A 20,715-nucleotide genomic window follows, 5' to 3' on the forward strand; every position below is an offset into this window, starting at 1 on the left:
CAGCAGGATCCGGTTCCAGCAGGATCCGGTTCCACCAGGATCCGGTTCCAGCAGGATCCGGTTCCTGCAGGATCCGGTTCCTGCAGGATCCGGTTCCACCAGGATCCGGTTCCACCAGGATCCGGTTCCAGCAGGATCCGGTTCCACCAGGATCCGGTTCCACCAGGATCCGGTTCCAGCAGGATCCGGTTCCACCAGGACCCGGTTCCGTGTGAGGATCCAGTTACTCACGTAGATCCGGTCTTTGCTGTATCGGACCCGGACGTTGTTGAGCAGCGTCGCCTCGTTCAGGTACATGAGGGAACCTGGAGAGAGAACCCATCAGAACCGGTACCAGAACCAGGACCAGGACCGGTACCTCTGGTACCAGAACCACCAGAACCAGCAGAACTCACAGTTGTCCTCCACATGTTTGTTGACGTCGTCCTCAGCAGGAAACACCTGGTTGACGGGAGCCAGGAACGTCTGGGGGGAGAGAGAACCGGGTCAGAACCAGAACCAGAACCGGGCCAGAACCAGAACCAGAACCGGGTCAGAACCAGAACCGGGTCAGAACCAGAACCACCACACACATATTTGTATTTTTTTTGTAAATATTATCCATTTTTTGGTGTTTACTATTTTTTTTTTCCCCTCTTGTACATAGTCTTTTTCTACTTTTTAAATTGCTCTTTTATTATTTAACTATTTATTGGTTATTTCTATTTTAAATGTTTGTGTGTTTTTTTGCTGCTGCACGACTGAATTTCTCCTCTGGGAGATCAATAAAGTCTTCTATTCTATTCTATGAGGAGGTGAAGGAAGTGACATCATCCCTCCATGGTGGTCAGAGAGGAAGTGGCTGCCCCGCCACAATAAGAGCTCAGTGAGAAACATTTCTGTCTCCTGCTAAATGTTCCTTTAATGTGACGTAGCTGTGGGAACCTCCGTGACGTCATCACTGAGAACAAACACTTCTGTCAGGATCAGCTGCACCGACCGCTGCAGCAGGACAGAGAGGCTTTGTTCTGCCGGGTCACCGTCACAGAACCGGGCCGCCGTCCAGAACCCAGAACCCCCACCCCCCCCCGACAACAGATCTGACAACAGATCTGCAGGACTGCAGAGTCCAGGACCAGTGGGAGGTTCTGGAACTTCTCTCTCTGGCCTTCAGCCATGTGGACACTTCCAAACGGTGCAGGACACGGTTCTGCTGCTGCTGCTCGTACTGGTACTGGTTCTGCTGCTGCAGCCGCGGTGCCGGACACGCCGGGCCGGTGTCGTTGCCAAAAAAAGATTTCCTGCCAGAATCTGATTTCTCCCTTGAAGGGAGAAAAAATAAATTTGTGTCCTGAAATTGCCCTGGATTCCCAAAACAGCTTTAGTCTTTATTCAGCCACGCACCTGCTGTTTATCATAGCAAATGCTTGTTTTTCTTTTAGAAAGAGCCTGGTTCGCACGGGATTTTGGTCCCGTGTGAGCCGAGACTTATTTTGAGAGCTTGCGGACGGGGGGGGCGAATAGGCCCCCCGTCCGCAAGGTGCTGAGGTAAAGGTATAAAGACGCGGTAGCCGGAAGTTCAGATTCAGAGTCTGCTGTGGGTCTAGTGCACGGACGCCCAGCCGGGGTTTTTCCTTGGCTTACTCTGTATCAGGACTGTCCCCGGCTCTCCAGTCCTGTGTCGAGGTAAGATAGGCCTTAAAACCTTTGTAGTTGTGTGTGAGGAATATTGCTCTGCCATTTGTGGGGGGTAACTTGACACTTTATCCTAGCAAACGAGTAATTGTGTGTGTGTCTTCTATGCAAATGCTTGCTTTTCTTGCTGGTAATAAAGATCCATATGTCATTATAGCAAAGGCGAGGTGTGTGTGTGTGATTCATTTTGGTACAGACAACCACTCCTAGAACCTAATTGAGATTTCTCCCAAAACATCCCTGAAAATGGGTCTTTTCACCTGCTAAAAGTTGATTTAAGGCCAAATACAGTTAATGAAAAGTTATTTCTACCTAAATATGACTTGATCTCATTCTTGAGCTTCATAATCTGAAAATCTGACGTTTTAGCGCTATCACTTAACGGGCTGCTGTGCTGCTCCCGCGGCCACAAATCACATTCTGGCAGGAAATCACTCGCTTTCTTTTTGTTAGTGATGCCACTACTGTGACCGCCAAATAATGTGGTTTTCCTGGTGGTTTTCCGGTGGTTTTCCTGGTGGTTTTTCCTGTGGTTTTCCCGGTGGTTTTCCCGGTGGTTTTCCTGCCTCCACCTCATCCTCAACATCTCCATCTCCGTGAAATTTAGTGGCACGGTGGCTCGACACGTCTCATTCATTCTGACGCCCAAACAGGCTGCAGGAGCCGCTGCACATGCTCAGCAGCTCATTCATATGCAAATACAGTCATGAACTACTTTGCATTGTCCATTTATGGTAGAAAGTTGGCGTGTAGAGGGCGGGATATGAGGAGAATTCACCTTCAACCTTCCAGCTGGACTGGGATTTATAAAGAGAACATTGCGTGCACACGGTTTTATAAATCCAGGTTTTTTTTTGCGCACGCCATTTTCAGCTTTTGGGTTTACGTGCACTTTTAGTTTGAATCCTACACACTCTTTTATAAATGAGACCTCAGGTCCTGGAAACATCCTGGAGACACTTCTGTTGGAATAGACGCTTTATAAATAACATTGAATTGGACAGGAACTCTCAGTAGATGGTTCCTGGTCCCCCCCCCCCCCGAGCTGGCCCGGGGTCCCGGGTCAGCTGAGAGACCTGGTCCCGGGTCAGCTGAGAGACCTGGTCCCGGGTCAGCTGAGAGACCTGGTCCCGGGTCTCCCAAGACCGGGAACCCAAGGCAGCCTGGACCTTTCAAGGACCTTCAAGGTCGGGATATTGAGACTCGTGTCTCCAGGTCTGGAGGAAAGGGAGAGCTGTGTGTCGTCAGCGTTAGGGCTGGGCAAAAATATTGATACGGCAATATATCGCGATACATAGTCTCCCGATACGATATCGATATTCAACGTATGTATCGCGATATATTGCCGTATCAATATTTTTGCCCACCCCTAGCTGCACTTTATTTTGTGATTTCAGTGTGGGGGAGACACTGCATTTTATTTTGAGTATTTTGTATCTAAGAATAATGCACACTGCACTTTTTATTGTGTGTGTTTTCATGCAAATATGTTGCATAATTAAAATGGAAAGTTTGAATTACATTGTTTTGACTCAGTCTGTCCAACGAATTATCACTATCATCTGATTATATATACACATATATATATATATATATATATATATATATATATATATATATATATATATATATATATATATATATATGTACAACTGGGATTTTAAGATGTGTGATGCATTTTTACATTTTTCGGTGAACTATGTAGAATATCGCGATATATCGGGATATGCCGCATAATCGGGATATCGCAATGTGTATGGTATCGTGGCTCAAGTATCGTGAGGTCTTTCCCAATACCCACCCCTAGTCAGTGTAGCGTTTGATCCGCATTCATCTGGACCAGTGGGTGGACCCTGGTCCAGGTCCAGACCGGGTCCAGGTCCAGACCAGGACCAGGACCAGGTCCAGGTCTTACCTTCCCCTTGTCCTTCAGGGGTTCTATGGTGAGACTGTCTGCTCCGATGTCCACGATGGTTCCCAGCTGGAATCCGTCTGCAGGATGTGGAGCCCAGACCGGCTTCCCGTCCTCCATGATGGATCCGGGGGTTCTGGGACCAGAAGCAGGTCAGAGGTCACATAGAGGTCACGTAGAGGTCAGATAGAGGTCAGAGGTCACATCAGGACACAGACTAACCTTCCTGAAACTCAGAGCTACTTCAACTACTGAGTAAAGCAAAGAGCTACCACTTTGATAAAACACTGAAATAACAAAGTTACACAGTTTACCTTTAATTTAACAGTATTATTATTAATGAAGACGCTAATAGTTAATCAGTACGTTCACATGCAGATCTGATCAGATAATGACATCACTTGTCTGATCACACATGCTGTTCTGAGATCAGACTGAATCAGATTGAATAATCCACTGTAACCAGAGCATGGCTGACTCTGTGACGCTAGGTGGCGCTGTACCCGAGGTAACCATGGTAACCATTTCAATAAAGAGCCACTTCCGGTTGACCTCCGCTTAACAACAACAAGAAAGAAAGAACTAGGGCTGGGCGATATATCGAGATTTTAATGTATATCGATATATTTTCAAACACGATATGGTACGAGACAATATCGTTTATATCGATTTTGGAAAAAAAAAAAAAAAAAAAAAAAAAAAAAAATTTACATTTTTTTTTTTAATGATTTTGATATAGCTTATTTTGTGACAAATTGACTTGAATGTTTTATTTGAGATTTGCACAAATGTTTTGTTATTTGCACAACTGTCAACCTCAGTGGAAAAGTCTGCCTGTTACTGTCTACATTGTATTAATTACAGTGTATTTTAATTTAATTGTTATGCAGGAAAGGGATATTTGTTTTATTTTATTCAAGAAGCATTTTTATTCTATATATGCAGGCAGTTTATCTTTATTTCATTAGTTTTATACATGTTGATATTGTGCAGACCTCTGTTAATAAAGGAACCTGTGTGACATTTGGCACGAGGTTTGTATTAAAACTGACTGTTTTTTTAAGAAATGAAGCTAACAGAGATGCTAACAGAGATGCTAACAGAGATGCTAACAGAGATGCTGACAGAGATGCTGACAGAGATGCTAACAGAGATGCTGACAGAGATGCTAACAGAGATGCTAACAGAGATGCTATGCTATAATGCTTTGGGGGAAACCCCAATTATGGCACAGAAAAATATGGATATATATCGAGTATCAACATTCAGCTAGAAAATATGGAGATATGACTTTTGGTCCATATCACCCAGCCCTAGAAAGAACTCTTGCATCTGCCGTAGCAGAAAACGCGTCTCCTCGTCGGACCAAAAATGAGTTCTTCCTGTAGACATGTTTTGAAGAATGAAAGAATGGGTAAACACGTGCCGCCTCCTTTTCAACTACTGAGCAGCGTCGTCTCCTTTCACTTCCGGGTGAATCCCCTCCCCCGGGGGAAAACCCCACCCGGGGGAAATTCTCCAGCATGCGCAGACTGTAATATCCATGTCCCCGTACACATGGCGTTAACAACCTGGTTGCGACTGGCTTATCTAGGTGCTGCAAGCGGGTTGATGAATCCGGCTTGACCAGGTTGAGGTGTTTACATGCAGTTTAAAAGTCGGAACGATGTCTAATCCGATCTGCAACCAGGTTGAATCGCTGCATGTGAACGTACTGACTGATTCATCAAAAATAATTACTCAGAATGATTAAACAAGGTAGGAAACGGATACATTTCAACATGCAATATTTAGAGTTTCATTTTCAAATCATCACTTCCACAACATTTTGCAGGAAATCTTTTTAAATTTTCACAAGCCAGTTTTTATCAACTCATGAACTCTGAACCATGTTTGTTCAAATGATCAATCATGTAAGATTTAGATTTAGAAAAAAGTTGAAATTTTGATGAAAAAGGTGAAATTTTGAGAAAAAAGTCGAAATGTCGAAAACGCATGAAAGAACGAAGGCACGGAAAAACGCACGCACGAATGTTGATACTCGATATATATCCATATTTTTTCTGTGCCATAATTGGGGTTAGCATCTCTGTTAGCATATCTGTTAGCATCTCTGTTAGCTTCTCTGTTAGCTTCTATGTTAGGCGAGGCTTAGTCAGTTAGAGGTGCCTAGCAAAATAGAAGTGGTTGCAGTTCCCCGCCCTCCAAAAGTTCACCAGGTGCAGCGTTATAGAGGCGTTAACCAAGATAACCTTGTAAAAATTAAAACCAATGTACATTTGGTACCAATTACAGACCTAAAAATTAGATGCGGACTACTAAATATACGATCATTAAGCTCTAAGTCTCTGTTAGTAAATGATATAATTACAGAGAGCAGGAGTGATATTTTCTGCTTAACAGAAACATGGTTACAGGAGGAAGAGTATGTTAGTTTGAATGAATCAACTCCGCCCGGCTACTTTAATCATCACATTCCTAGAAGCACGGGCCGAGGCGGAGGAGTCGCAGCAATTTATAACTCCGGTCTCGAAACAAAAATTGAACCCAAGTGCAACTATAATACATTTGAAAGCCTCATGCTTGGTCTGAAATTTCCGAGCCGGAAATCAGAGAAGCCAGTTGTGTTAGTGGTAGTGTACCGGCCCCCTGCTGGTGCGTATCTAGAGTTTTTGTCTGAATTTTCAGATTTCCTTTCTGGATTATTGATCAGCACAGATAAATTCATCATAGTGGGTGATTTTAACATTCATATGGATGTTGAAAGCGATAATCTTAAATTAGCCTTCGATTCTCTTCTAGAATCAATGGGTATCTCACAAAAAGTGGATAAACCGACGCACTGTTTTAATCATACTCTCGATCTCGTTCTCACCTACGGTGTTGAAACTGATGGTCTGTTGGTGTCACCTGTAAACTCCCTTTTATCCGACCATTACTTAATAACGTTTGAATTTAATTTTGTTGATGTTGAAGTGCAAAATAGGAGGTATTATTTTAGCAGATGTTTGTCTGATGAAGTTATTGTTAAATTTAGGGAGGCCATTGCTTATCTTACGACAGTGCGAAATAGTGATGTAGTCGAGGCCAGTGACCTGGGTTCTACCTCTGCAGATGTTGATTTCCTTGCTAGTAACACTGCTGATTTGTTGCATTCAGCTTTAGATGAAGTTGCTCCTTTGAAAAGGAGGGTTTCTAGCCACAGGAGCTTAACTCCCTGGTATAATTCAGATATCCGCATGTTGAAACAAAACGTGCGTAAAATGGAAAGGAAGTGGTACTCTTGTAGGTCTGTAGACTCTCATCGTGAATGGAAAGATATTCTAATAGTATATAAAAAAGCCATTCGCAAAGCCAGAACAGCTTATTATTCAACGTTGATAGAGGATAACAAAAGTAACCCACGTTTTCTGTTCAGCACTGTAGCCAGGCTGACAAAGAGTCACAACTCTGTTGAGCCGTGCATTCCTGCAGCTCTCAGTAGTGAGGACTTTATGGGCTTCTTCAACAGTAAAATCACGAGAATTAGAGAAGAAATCAACCAGCCGGTTGTGGGCGTTTCTTCAGCTTTAGCGACTTCCCTAGGCTCTGACTTGTCTCTAGACTGTTTTGATCCTATAGACCTCCCTGAGCTGACTTCACTCGTTAATAGAGCTAAGTCAACCACATGTATGTTAGACCCCATCCCGACTCGTCTATTCAAACATATTTTTTCTCTTATTGGTACGACAATACTGGACCAAATTAACTTATCCCTAAGTTTAGGATATGTACCACAGGTTTTCAAAGTGGCAGTAATTAAACCTTTACTTAAAAAACCTTCTCTTGACCCAGACACCTTAGCTAATTATAGACCAATTTCCAACCTTCCATTTGTGTCTAAAATTCTGGAAAAGGCTGTTTCAAGCCAGTTATGTGACTATTTGTATAGAAATGATCTGTTTGAAGTCTTTCAGTCAGGGTTCAGAATGCATCATAGCACAGAGACAGCACTTGTTCGAGTCACGAATGACCTTCTTATGGCCTCAGATAAGGGACTAGTGTCCATACTGGTTCTACTGGACCTCAGATAAGGGATTAGTGTCCATACTGGTTCTACTGGACCTCAGATAAGGGATTAGTGTCCATACTGGTTCTACTGGACCTCAGATAAGGGATTAGTGTCCATACTGGTTCTACTGGACCTCAGATAAGGGATTAGTGTCCATACTGGTTCTACTGGACCTCAGGTAAGGGATTAGTGTCCATACTGGTTCTACTGGACCTCAGATAAGGGATTAGTATCCATATTGGTTCTACTGGACCTCAGTGCTGCTTTTGACACTATAGATCATGGCATTTTACTGCACAGGTTAGAGCATGTCGTTGGGATTAAAGGGACAGCTCTACGTTGGTTTAAATCATACCTATCTGACAGGTTCCAGTTTGTTCATGTACATGAGGTTTCTTCAGAACAGTCAAGGGTCTGTTATGGTGTTCCGCAGGGTTCAGTGCTAGGGCCAATCTTGTTCAGTTTATACATGCAGCCGTTGGGAAGTATAATCCAGAATCACGGCATACACTTTCATTGCTATGCTGATGATACGCAGCTCTACTTGTCTATGAAGCCGGATGAAACAGAACCGTTAGTTAAACTTCAGGCATGTCTTAGGGACATCAAGGACTGGATGTCCAGAAATTTCCTGCTTCTAAATTCAGATAAAACAGAGGTTATCATTCTTGGTCCAGAGCATCTTAGGAAGGGATTAGATGGTGTTGCGATGGCTTCCAGTGCAACTGTGAGAAATCTTGGTGTTATTTTCGATCAGGATTTGTCGTTTAAACCATATGTCAATCAGGTTTGTAAAATAGCCTTTTTCCATCTCCGTAATATTGCAAAGATTAGGAAAATCCTCTCGCAGAGTGATGCAGAAAAACTAGTTCATGCGTTTGTATCTTCTAGACTAGATTACTGTAATGTGTTGTTAGCAGGATGTCCAAGTAATTTGCTGAATAGGCTCCAGCTGATCCAGAATGCAGCAGCACGAGTACTGACAGGAATTAGCAGGAGAGACCACGTCTCTCCAGTGTTAGCGTCGCTCCATTGGTTACCCGTAAAATTCAGAATCCAATTTAAAATTTTATTACTTGCGTATAAAGCCCAAAACGGCTTAGCTCCGCATTATTTGCAAGACCTGATAGTGCCTTATGTTCCTGGCAGAGCTCTCCGCTCTCAGATTGCAGGTTTACTCGTAGTTCCTAGAGTATCTAAATGTAGATTTGGAGGGCGGGCGTTCTGCTATCAGGCACCATTACTATGGAACCAACTTCCAATCTGGGTTAAGGGGGCTGACACCACCTCCACCTTTAAAACTAAACTTAAAACATTTCTGTTTAGTAAAGCCTATAGTTAGTGTTTAGTAAACCTCTAGCTGGTGTTGGTAAATCTCTAGGTAGTGTAAACTTTAGTGTGTCAGAGTCGCTCCTGTGGTTTCTTGTGCTGGCCCCCCCTTCTCCTCCCTTTTCTCTCTTTTGTCCATGTTGCAGCATCCTTTGCCGGACACCGGAACCTGCAGTGTGGGAGTGAGGGGGGCAGGGTAACGGCCCCTTTTGGGCGGGGGAGAATGTTCGTCCCTCAAGACTCCTCTCCCTGGCCCTGCCCCTTCTCAACCTTTCCCCGACCCTGCACCCCAACCTGGGACTTGCTGATTGGGCCGGAGCTTCGGGAGCTGCGTGCTGGCCTGCGGTCCCCACCCCTGGTCATCCCGTTGCTGGCCCCCCCTTCTCCTCCCTTTTCTCTCTTTTGTCCTGCAGGCGGCCGTGGGTGGCTTGTAGCTTGCATTACGGAGCACAAGTCTTTTCCTGACCCTGCACCCCAACCTGGGACTTGCTGATTGGGCCGGAGCTTCGGGAGCTGTGTGCTGGCCTGCGGTCCCCACCCCCGGTCATCCCGTTGCTGCTTCCACCTGCCTGCTGTGCTGTTGCCGTCCCTGACCCACCAGTCTGGCCCTCGGCAGGAGGGTCCCCCCTGATGAGCCTGGTCCTGCTCAAGGTTTCTTCCCTCCTAAAGGGGAGTTTTTCCTTGCCACTGTTTGGCTTAAGGTTTTTCTCCCACTAGGGGAGTTTTTACCTGCCATTGTTTATGTAATAACTGCTCGGGGGTCATGTTCTGGGTATGGGTCTCTGTAAAGCGTCTAGAGACAACTCTGTTGTATTAGACGCTATATAAATAAAATTGAATTGAATTGAATATGTTAGCATCTCTGTTAGCATCTCTGTTAGCTTCTCTGTTAGCATATCTGTTAGCATATCTGTTAGCATCTCTGTTAGCTTCTCTGTTAGCATCTCTGTTAGCTTCTCTGTTAGCATCTCTGTTAGCATATCTGTTAGCATCTCTGTTAGCTTCTCTGTTAGCATCTCTGTTAGCATCTCCGTTAGCATCTCTGTTAGCATCTCTGTTAGCTTCATTTCTTAAAAAAACAGTCAGTTTTAATACAAAGCCTCGTGCCAAATGTCACACAGGTTCCTTTATTAACAGAGGTCTGCACAATATCAACATGTATAAAACTAATGAAATAAAAATAAACTGCCTGCATATATAGAATAAAAATGCTTCTTGAATAAAATAAAACAAATATCCCTTTCCTGCAGAACAATTAAATTAAAATACACTGTAATTAATACAATGTAGACAGTAACGGGCAGACTTCTCCACTGAGGTTGACAGTTGTGCAAATAACAAAACATTTGTGCAAATCTCAAATAAAACATTCAAGTCAATTTGTCACAAAATAAGCTATATCAAAATCATACAAAAAAAATGTATTTTTTTTTTTTTTTAATCGATATAAATGATATTGTCTCGTACCATATCGCATATTTTCCCATATCTTCCCATGAAAATATATCGATATATATTCAAATCTCAATATATCGCCCAGCCCTAATATATATATAATATATATATATATATATATATATATATATATATATATATATATATATATATATATATATACACAGTATATATATGTACATATCCTGAAAAAAGTTGAATCTATGAACGCTGACGTGGTCGGGGTCAGAGATCGGTCTAGTTTCACAACCATTTTCATTTTTTTTAAAAAATGTTTTGATGTATTCGTTTTTGAATTCACATCACTGTGTGTAATTTAAAAAGAATAGCAACACAGTTAAATACAGTTTTAGACCGAGTTAGTTGGTGATTAGTGCTATTTTAGAACTGGCCCGCGGGCACCGGGTTGGACTAAAGCATCGTTACAGCGCCGTTACAGCATCGATACAGCACCGTTACAGCGTCGTTACAGCGTCGTTACAGCGCCGTTACAGCATCGATACAGCACCGTTACAGCGTCGTTACAGCGTCGTTACAGCGCCGTTACAGCATCGATACAGCACCGTTACAGCGTCGTCACAGCGCCGTCACAGCGCCGATACAGCGTCGATACAGCATCGTTACAGCGCCGTTACAGCATCGATACAGCACCGTTACAGCGTCGTTACAGCGTCGTTACAGCGCCGTTACAGCGCCGATACAGCGCCGATACAGCGCCGTTACAGCATCGATACAGCACCGTTACAGCGCCGTTACAGCGCCGTTACAGCGCCGATACAGCGCCGCTACAGCGCCGATACAGCGCCGATACAGCATCGTTACAGCGCCGTTACAGCATCGATACAGCACCGTTACAGCGTCGTTACAGCGCCGTTACAGCGCCGATACAGTGCCGTTACAGCGCCGTTGCAGCGCCGTTACAGCGTCGTTGCAGCGCCGTTACAGCGTCGTTGCAGCGCCGTTGCAGCGCCGTTACAGCGTCGTTACAGCGCCGTTACAGCGTCGTTACAGCGCCGTTACAGCGTCGTTACAGCGTCATTACAGCGCCGTTGCAGCGCCGTTACAGCGTCGTTGCAGCGCCGTTACAGCGTCGTTACAGCGCCGTTGCAGCGCCGTTACAGCGTCATTACAGCGCCGTTGCAGCGCCGTTACAGCGTCATTACAGCGCCGTTACAGCGTCATTACAGCGTCGTTACAGCGCCGTTGCAGCGCCGTTGCAGCGCCGTTACAGCGCCGTTACAGCGTCATTACAGCGCCGTTGCAGCGCCGTTACAGCGTCATTACAGCGCCGTTGCAGCGCCGTTACAGCGTCATTACAGCGCCGTTGCAGCGCCGTTACAGCGCCGTTACAGCGTCATTACAGCGCCGTTGCAGCGCCGTTACAGCGTCATTACAGCGCCGTTACAGCGTCATTACAGCGCCGTTGCAGCGTCGTTGCAGCGCCGTCACAGTCTGAGATGAACCTCTCACCTCCACCGTCAGACTTGGCTGAAAACCTCCTGCAAACCCCAGATATTACCCAGCATTCCTTGCAGCAGCAGCAACAGGGTGTGTTCATGAGCAGGTGATTCCTTTCTCTGATTCCTTTCTCTGAGGAACAAAGTACCGGCTGCACCTGAACGCCACACCCTGGTACCTGAAGGCACCACGCACCTGAACGCCTCCCTGACTCATCACATTCCTGACTCCTCCCTGCACCACAGCAGAACCAGCAGAACCACAGACCCGGGGGAATTCTGATTGTTTCCCTTTTCTCCCTTTAATGTGTCTGGCTTAGAATAACTTGCAAAAATGCAAAATGCTGTAACGGCAAAAATGTCATCCATTCTGGATTCATTACAAATCAACTGAAATATTACAAGCCTTTTATTATTTTAATATTTCTGATCATGGCTTACAGCTTAAGAAAACTCAAATATCCTATCTCAAAACATTAGAATATTCTGGGAATCTTAATCTTAAACTTTAAGCCATAATCAGCAATATTAAAATAATAAAAGGCTTGTTTTGTAATGAATCCAGAATGGATGACATTTTAGTTTTTTTAATTGCATTACAGAAAATAAAGAATATATAGATGTATACATATATACATATATATATATATCTATATAAAACCAGACCTCCTGACCCGGATCAGCTCCGACTCGTCACTTCCACCGACGTTTGGACTCTAAAAACGCTGACGCTTCACAAACTCTTAAAGATTAAAGATTGACGAGACGATCCTCCGAGTCAAAGTTCAGCAGCAATAAAACCAGAGAAGAAGAACCAATAAAACCTGCAGGTTCAGATCCTGGAGCAGGTCTGAGGGGGCTACTAAATATTTAATCACTTTTCCAACTGTTGCTCTGCTTACTGCCCCCTACCGGTCACCGCCGGTACGACACGCTCTCCGCGTACAACGCCAGCGACGTTGTGGTTGGTGGTGCAGGAGAACGGACGAGAACGGACGAGAAACGGACGAGGACGGACGAGAACGCAAGCACCAACAGCAAGTATATCTGGGGCTTTAGTCTCTCCAGCATGTCCTGGGTCTTCCCCTTGAACACCTCCCTAGGGAGGATCCATCCATCCATCCATCCATCCGTCGTCGCCACGCCGTCGACGGCGCCACGCCGCCGTCGCCACGCCATTGTCGCCACGCCGCCGTCGCCACGCCGTCGTCGCCACGCCGTCGTCGCCACGCCGTCGTCGCCACGCCGTTGTCACACAGTCGTCGTCACGCCGCCGTCGCCACGCCGTTGTCACACAGTCGTCGCCACGCCGTTGTCACACAGTCGTCGTCACGCCGCCGTCGCCACGCCGCCGACGCCACGCCGCCGACGCCACACATACACGTAGAAAAGAGGCTGAAAGTTCACGACTGCTTCAAACCGGAAACTGGAAATGCGTTGCTACCAAGAGAACCAATGACAGCCCTCCCGTCTGCGTTGGTCTGAGACCTCTTGATGCGTAGCTACAATTTTTAGGAGGTGCGCGGCGTGGCGTGGCGTGCGCCGTGGGGAGCTCATTGCAGCGCAACCTGCTGCGCACGCTCGGCATCGATGTAGCGCAGAACCAGAATCCAGCCTTTACCCTAACCCTCCTTTCGGTCACTACCCAGAGTTCATAGGTGAGGGACGGTGGACCATCCTCCCAGACCACCCGAATTCCCGAAAGGAATTGGGACTGGCACAGCTGATTTAGCAGCTCTTTAATGCAGAAACAGAGGATGAGACTTCGATGGGGTTGATTAATGTAAAAACTGAAATAAAGTACAATCAAACAAAGTTTTGCCCCCGCTCTATTTTTAAATACGCACACTTGCGTGCTTGTGTGTGTTCTGCGGCGCGTGTGTGTGTGTGTGAGTAAGGTGGCGCTCCGTGTGTGTAGACGGCGCCTTGTCGGTCGGTGTGCCATGTGTGTTTTAAATACAGAAATGACACAAAACTGAGGGTGCACCTTTCCACACGGCACGCCGAATGGTTGCGAAAATACGGTATTTATATATGAAATGTCAGAATAGGTAATTTTTTGACGACACCCCTGAAGCAGTCAGACGACACCCCAGGGTGCCGCGACACCCCGGTTGAGAAAGGCTGTCATACAGCTTGAGACACATGGTCTCAAGCTGAGACGGCACCGTGGAAGTGTCTTTGACTTCCAGCTCCTGCAGAGACAGGACTTGATCCACGGAGGATCCATATATGGACTTCCTGACTCCTCAGGGGGTCGTCCCAAACTGGAAGGTCACACCTGACTGTAAATTACTTTACTTTGTAAATTACTTTTCGTCTCTAACTTGGCTTGTTTATTCCTGTCTTTTGTTGATTTAACTTTTGTATAAAAACCCTGTGGCCAAATCAATCTGGGTCAGCATTTCAACCAGACTCTGGTCTGTGTAGATGTGCTTGATAAATACACCTGTCCCGGTCCTCCACCTGTCCTCCCCCCCCTCCTCCTGCAGGAAGTGGATCATTTCCAGCTCAGGCATCACATGATTGTGATGATGATTCAGCCATAAAACTTACAGGCAGGTTCAAAGGTCGAGGGTCACCCTAGGGTGGGGGGGGTTATGGAGCTAAGTAGGTCTGGAATTGAACCTGCAACCCTTCTGTACCACAGTTAGACCTGAATGAGACCAGAACCAGGACCAGAACCAGAACCAGACTGTTACATAACAACCTGCAGCTGAAACGGCTGATGACGCAGATCAACTGTTTTATTGAGAGCAGATTATGGAAACTCTGCAAGAATCTGCACCAGAGACGGGAAAACTGCTCAGAAAAAAGTTCCTTTGGGCAAGGCAGCCTTTTCCTGTTTCAGCTCGTACCTGCAGCACTAAACCACTGAAACATCTTTATTCTGCTCTAAAAACACTGAAACATCTTTATTCTGCTTTAAAAACACTAAACCAGAACTAAGAAACATCTTTATTCTGCTCTAAAAACACTAAACCATAGAAACTTCTTTATTCTGCTCTAAAAACACTAAACTATAGAAACATCTTTATTCTGCTCTAAAAACACTAAACTATAGAAACATCTTTATTCTGCTCTAAAAACACTAAACTAGAACTAAGAAACATCTTTATTCTGCTCTAAAAAACATAGAAACATCTTTATTCTGCTCTAAAACACTAAACAGGTTACTGGATAATCAAACATGCCGTTATAATATATATAGTTATTGTTTTTATACCTGCTTGTGCTTTAGTGTGAGCTAATGTGTTTGTGTCTCTTATTCTTTTATGTTGTTTGTCATTATTCTGAGTTATTATGTCATGCTTTTACTAATAGTTTGTATTCTGTTCTCCAGTGTTTTAGTGTGTTAGTGTTTTAGTGTGTTCTCCTTTAATGTTTTTATATATTTATACTCAACCTGCAGATGTAAATGAGTCTGTTCGGCTAAATCTGACACATTTACGTGACGGACTCAAGTGCTCGTGTTCATTCATGTGCATTGGTTTTTTTTATTATTTTATTTTTTATTATTATTATTATTTTATTTCTTTATTTATTTTTGTTTGTTTTTGTTTTTTTTTATTTATTTATTTTTATTATTATTATTATTTTATTTATTTTATTTCTTTATTTGTTTGTTTTTTTTATTTATTTATTTTTATTATTATTTTATTTCTTTATTTTTATTTATTTTTGTTTATCTTTTTTTTTCTTTCTTAAGTCCATAACCCCATGCACCACGTACTTTCTACCTCTACTCTGAACTTTACAGCTGTGACTCTTTACACAGACACGTGCACTTTGCTTTAGCTGCTATAACTTATAACAGTAACTTATAAACTATAAATGTAAAAATACTCTGAAATGTGTTATGTCGTTGGTTATATTATTGTACTATTGTATTTTTTTGCTCTTAAACTAGCTTGTTTTTATATCCTAGCCGGGGAACGGCCAATGGGAATTAGCCAACAGGCTACAGTTGGTGCATCTGCTTTTATTTTGTAAAATGCATAATGATGTGCACTGTCCCTCCTTACCAAAGAAAATAAATTGAAATTGTCCCTTTTAAATAAATAAATGAAATTAAACCTCATAGAGGGAATCTAACCTTTAACAGGACAACCTTAATACAGAAAATAGATGCAAACTACAAAGAATAGTGAATCTAGTCTCAAAAACAATATGGAAGACACAGAGAAACTTAATTATAAGGAAGTGATTGTGAAAAAGCTGCCAGGACAGTTAATGATCGTAAACTCAGCCTCTGCAGAGTTTAAATGAGTTTAAATGTTTAAATACTTCCCTCAGGTAGACGGTACCGTAGACCAAACATAACCGTAATATATTTAAAAACTCATTCATTCCCAGTAACGACATTAATGAGGCTCGTCTTGTAGATAAACCTCTTTATTTAGATAAACCTGTCTTTTATGTGTTTTAAAGTGTTTTATTTAACGTCCTTGTTGCTCCTTTCCTGCACTAACATGTTTTGCATGTAAATGTTAATGTAAATGTAAATGTTAATGTTTGTTCAGGTTCATGTTACTGGATCTACTGACCTTACTTTAACAACTGCTGCTTTTTATTATTTTAACTTCTTTTCTCATCTCATTTTTGTGATTTGCTTTTTTAATTTTATTTTAATTGTATTTTATCTGTTGGTGTTTTCCATCATTTATAACTATACGTTATTGTAATTGCTGCTGCCGATCTGGGCCAGGTCTCCTTTGGAAAAGAGGTTTTTAATCTCAATGGGATTTTCCTGGTTAAATAAAAATAAAAATAAAAAATCTCATCATTTTATTTCATCTTATTTGTTATTTACTGTATAATTATGTCTTGCTGCTTTTAACGTTGATGTAAAACACTTTGAATGACCTGGTGTTGAATTGTTCTACAGATAAACCTTGTTGTTTTGGATTATGAGACAAAAGACAAATCTGCACTTGTGGACAAATAAACAGACTAACTAATAAACTAACTAACCAAATAAACAGACTAACTAATAAACAGACTAACTAACCAAATAAACTAACTAACCAAATGTAAATTGTATATGTAAATTGTAAATTGTGTAAATTGTAAATATCTTGTTAATATTATCCGTTTATTTTGTGTTTACTACTTTTTTTCTCTCTTGTACATAGTCTTTTTCTACTTTTTATATTGCTCTTTGTAATTTCTATTTTACATTTACATTTTTTGTTTAAAGTGTGTGTGTGTTTTGGCTGCACGACTGAATTTTTCCTCCGGTAGATTAATAAAGTCTTCTATTCTATTCTATTCTATATAAACTAACAAACTAACTAACATGACATCACAGTTCTCCAGGACCAGGAGACCTAGTCCTGGTCCTGTTTCCTCCATCAGCTGCAGGACCAGGACCTCCTGGTCCAGGAAACAGGTCCAGGTTCCTCCATCAGCTGCAGGACTAGGTCTCAGGACCAGGTCCAGGTCCAGTTTCCTCCATCATCATCCTCAGGCTGCAGAAACCCCCACATCCCCCCTCGCGCATGCGCAGACCCCCTCTTTCCCTCTTCCATCCGTCGTCAACTCCCGTTTAAACACAGTATTTCCTCCACTAGCAGCTGGTATCAAACGTGTTTTTTTCTTCTTTATAAACTGTGTTCAATAAATAAAGAAAATAAAAGTAAACTCCGGTTTAAACGGCCTGTTTTGGTGGTGTTGTCCCCCCGCGCATGCGCAGAGCCGGCCCTGCTCCATCGGCAGCTCCGGTTTAAATGGCCGGTTTTCCTGGTTCTCTCCCCGGAAGGAGCGGCTCTTACCTGGGCTAGAGGCGGCGGGGGTCCGCGGCGGCTCCGCGGGGCTCCGGGGCGGGCAGAGGAGGGTCTAGTCCCGGGGCTGGTCCCGGGTCCGGGTCCGGGGCGGGTGCAGAAGGGCTGTGGTTCCTGCTGGAGAGGAGAGATCCCAGTCTGATCCCACTCCCTCCCAGTCCGAGCTCAGGCTGGGGAGGCGGGCCGTGACGTCACGGATATACGGGGCTCCCGGGCAGCAGGGGGCGCTGTGGTTCCGAGAGGGGGCGCTGTGGTTCCGAGAGGGGGCGCTGTGGGTCTGATGTGGTTCTGATGGGACCTGGATACAGAGAGGAGGAACCAGAGACGGAGTTAATACACATAGGCATATATATATATAATCTGATAATATCTGATAATATAATATATATATATAAATCATATTATGATATATATATATATATATATATATATAAAAATCATATTATGATATATATATATATATATATATATATATATATATATATATATATATATATATATATATATATATATATATATATATATAAAATCTGATAATATAATATAATTTATTATATTCAATATTAAATAGTAATCTAATTATTTAATTATTATTATTATTTATTATTAATAGAATATTAACATAATATATGTATATATACACATATATGTATATATACATATATGTGTATAGATATATATATTATATTTATATTCTATTATAATAAATAAGAATAAGAATTAAATAAGAATTAAAATAATTATAATTTATGATTAAATAATAATAATAATTAAATAATAATATAATACATGATATTATATTATCATATTATATCATATATATATATATATATATATATATATATATATATATATATATATATATATGTATGTATGTACACATATACATATACATAGATATTTACAAATGTAGACATATATATTATTTATGTAATAATTGCTCAGGATCATGTATCATCTGGAAACATCATAGAAACAACTTTTGTTTTAGACGTTATATAAATAAAATTGAATTGAATTCAATACACACTTATACGTACATATGTAGAGATATTTATACATGTATATGTACATATATAGACATATATACATACATATGTAGAGATATTTATACATGTATATGTACATATATAGACACAATTATGTACATATGTAGACATATTTATACATGTTTATGTACATATATAGACACATATTGTACATACATATGTAGAGATATATATATATATATATATATATATTTACATTTTGTACATATAAAGACATATATTTGTAGGTATGTTCACATATATACACACATGTGTACATATGTAGACGTACTGTATATAGACATATATGTATGTATATGTACATATATGTACATATACATACATATATTTACTGTATGTACATATGTACACATACTGTATATAGACATATATGTATGTAGACAAATATAGACACTTATACGTACATATATAGACATATATATGGAGGACCAGAAACTGACAGAAATGTATTTATTGTTTTTCTTTTCCTTCCCTGCGTTCCTGGTTCTTTATTCTCTTGTTTCCTCTTTTTACTTTACCTGATGAATTTCTGCCTCGTTATGCAAATGAAGGTCCAGCTGCTCTGCTATTGGTCCATAACCAGGAAGTAGCAGATTCTCCTGAAATAGGAGCTGGAATCCATATATATATATATATATATATATATATATATATATATATATATATATATATATATATATATATATATATATATATATATATATATATATATATATATATATATATATATATACTGTATATATGTATATATATATATATATATATATATATATATATATATATATATATATATATATATATATATATATATCACTGTTTCTTCAGAGTCGGGACAAAATGCATTCTGAAATAGTTTTTTTGAAAATTGTCCTTATGTTCATATGAGTTGTATATTCAGGAAGATCAAGATGTGAGCTATTTAACCAAATAAAGGTGCAGGCTGTAGGTATTTATGTATTTTTGACAAATTCACATATATACCACAATGCCTTGATTTTTATCAACTCCGTCACTGACACTAAAAAGTGTTTAATTACTATTATTCCATCCCAACAAGAATCTAACATTCTGATTTGTGTTCTTATAGTGTTAAGTCACTGAAATAGGCAGGAAAATACAATATAAATACTTCTGGCTTAATTACACAGGGTTCTTCGTACAGGAATTCCCAAATATTTGCATTTTCATACTTCATATTTGATTTTAATAGTATTTGAAAACATTCTAAAAGTAAATAAGACAAAACAACATGTTTATCTGATGATACTTTATTACTGTACCAACAAAAATCTGAAAAGCGAATTTGATTCCCGCCAAAAAATAACAAAAATATACATTTCATTGTGCTGATTTCGTGATGACGGAGTTGACAAAAAATGACGGAGTTGACAAAGGAGAACAATTTATCTTTTAAAATTTATTGAGGATATGCTACCTACTTTACTGAACAGAGTATTACTCCTCCTGCTTGAACATACATCTTGAGTCATAACAACTGTCATTAACGTTACAATAAAATGATATGTCAACTCCGTCATCGATAAAAAGTGACGGAGTTGACGATGACGGAGTTGACGAAATGGCATGTTTTTTTCCTCTGCGCAAAAATACACTGCAGCTAGCTAGCTACTTTTTTGTCAGTTGCTAGCTGTCAACATGTCTTCACTAAAATACTTAAATTTAATCCACTAATGTTTTTTAAAACTTTCACAATGGATACACGGAGTTGATATTTTCTGGCTGTGACCATAGAAAAATTAACATTGTTTGTTTAAAATATCAAAAAATGTAAAACTTACCAGAGCATGTGTGCTACTGCTGCATTCACCACAGCCAGGAGAATGAAAAGGGGTCCTCAGGGAAATAGCTGACCATGCTATTATCTGATTTAAATGAGGTTAATGAAAACGATGATGGAGTTGACAAAAAGTGTGACACAACTTCGATGGCCATATTTTTATGGAAAATCTTTTTTTATGTTAAAACTCTATGTTGTCTTAAATAC

At 41.3% G+C, this 20,715-nt stretch overlaps 1 protein-coding gene across 7 annotated transcripts in view; it reads right to left on the reverse strand.

Annotated features, from left to right (window-relative positions):
- LOC133464461 (unconventional myosin-VI-like) overlaps positions 1-17,841 on the reverse strand; it is a 73,561-nt gene extending 55,720 nt beyond the window's left edge. For all 7 annotated transcript variants that reach the window (XM_061746460.1, XM_061746466.1, XM_061746465.1 and 4 more), the window contains exons 1-4: positions 17,653-17,841; positions 3,590-3,722; positions 396-465; positions 232-305 (exon numbers count right to left, since the gene is read on the reverse strand). In XM_061746460.1, the coding sequence (XP_061602444.1) occupies positions 232-305; positions 396-465; positions 3,590-3,706 (261 nt within the window). In that variant the 5' untranslated portion in view covers positions 3,707-3,722; positions 17,653-17,841. The remainder of the gene's footprint in view (positions 1-231; positions 306-395; positions 466-3,589; positions 3,723-17,652) is intronic.
- Positions 17,842-20,715: the final 2,874 nt, after the last annotated feature.

This window comes from Cololabis saira, chromosome 18 (assembly GCF_033807715.1).
Source record: "Cololabis saira isolate AMF1-May2022 chromosome 18, fColSai1.1, whole genome shotgun sequence".
Classification (NCBI taxonomy): domain Eukaryota; kingdom Metazoa; phylum Chordata; class Actinopteri; order Beloniformes; family Belonidae; genus Cololabis; species Cololabis saira.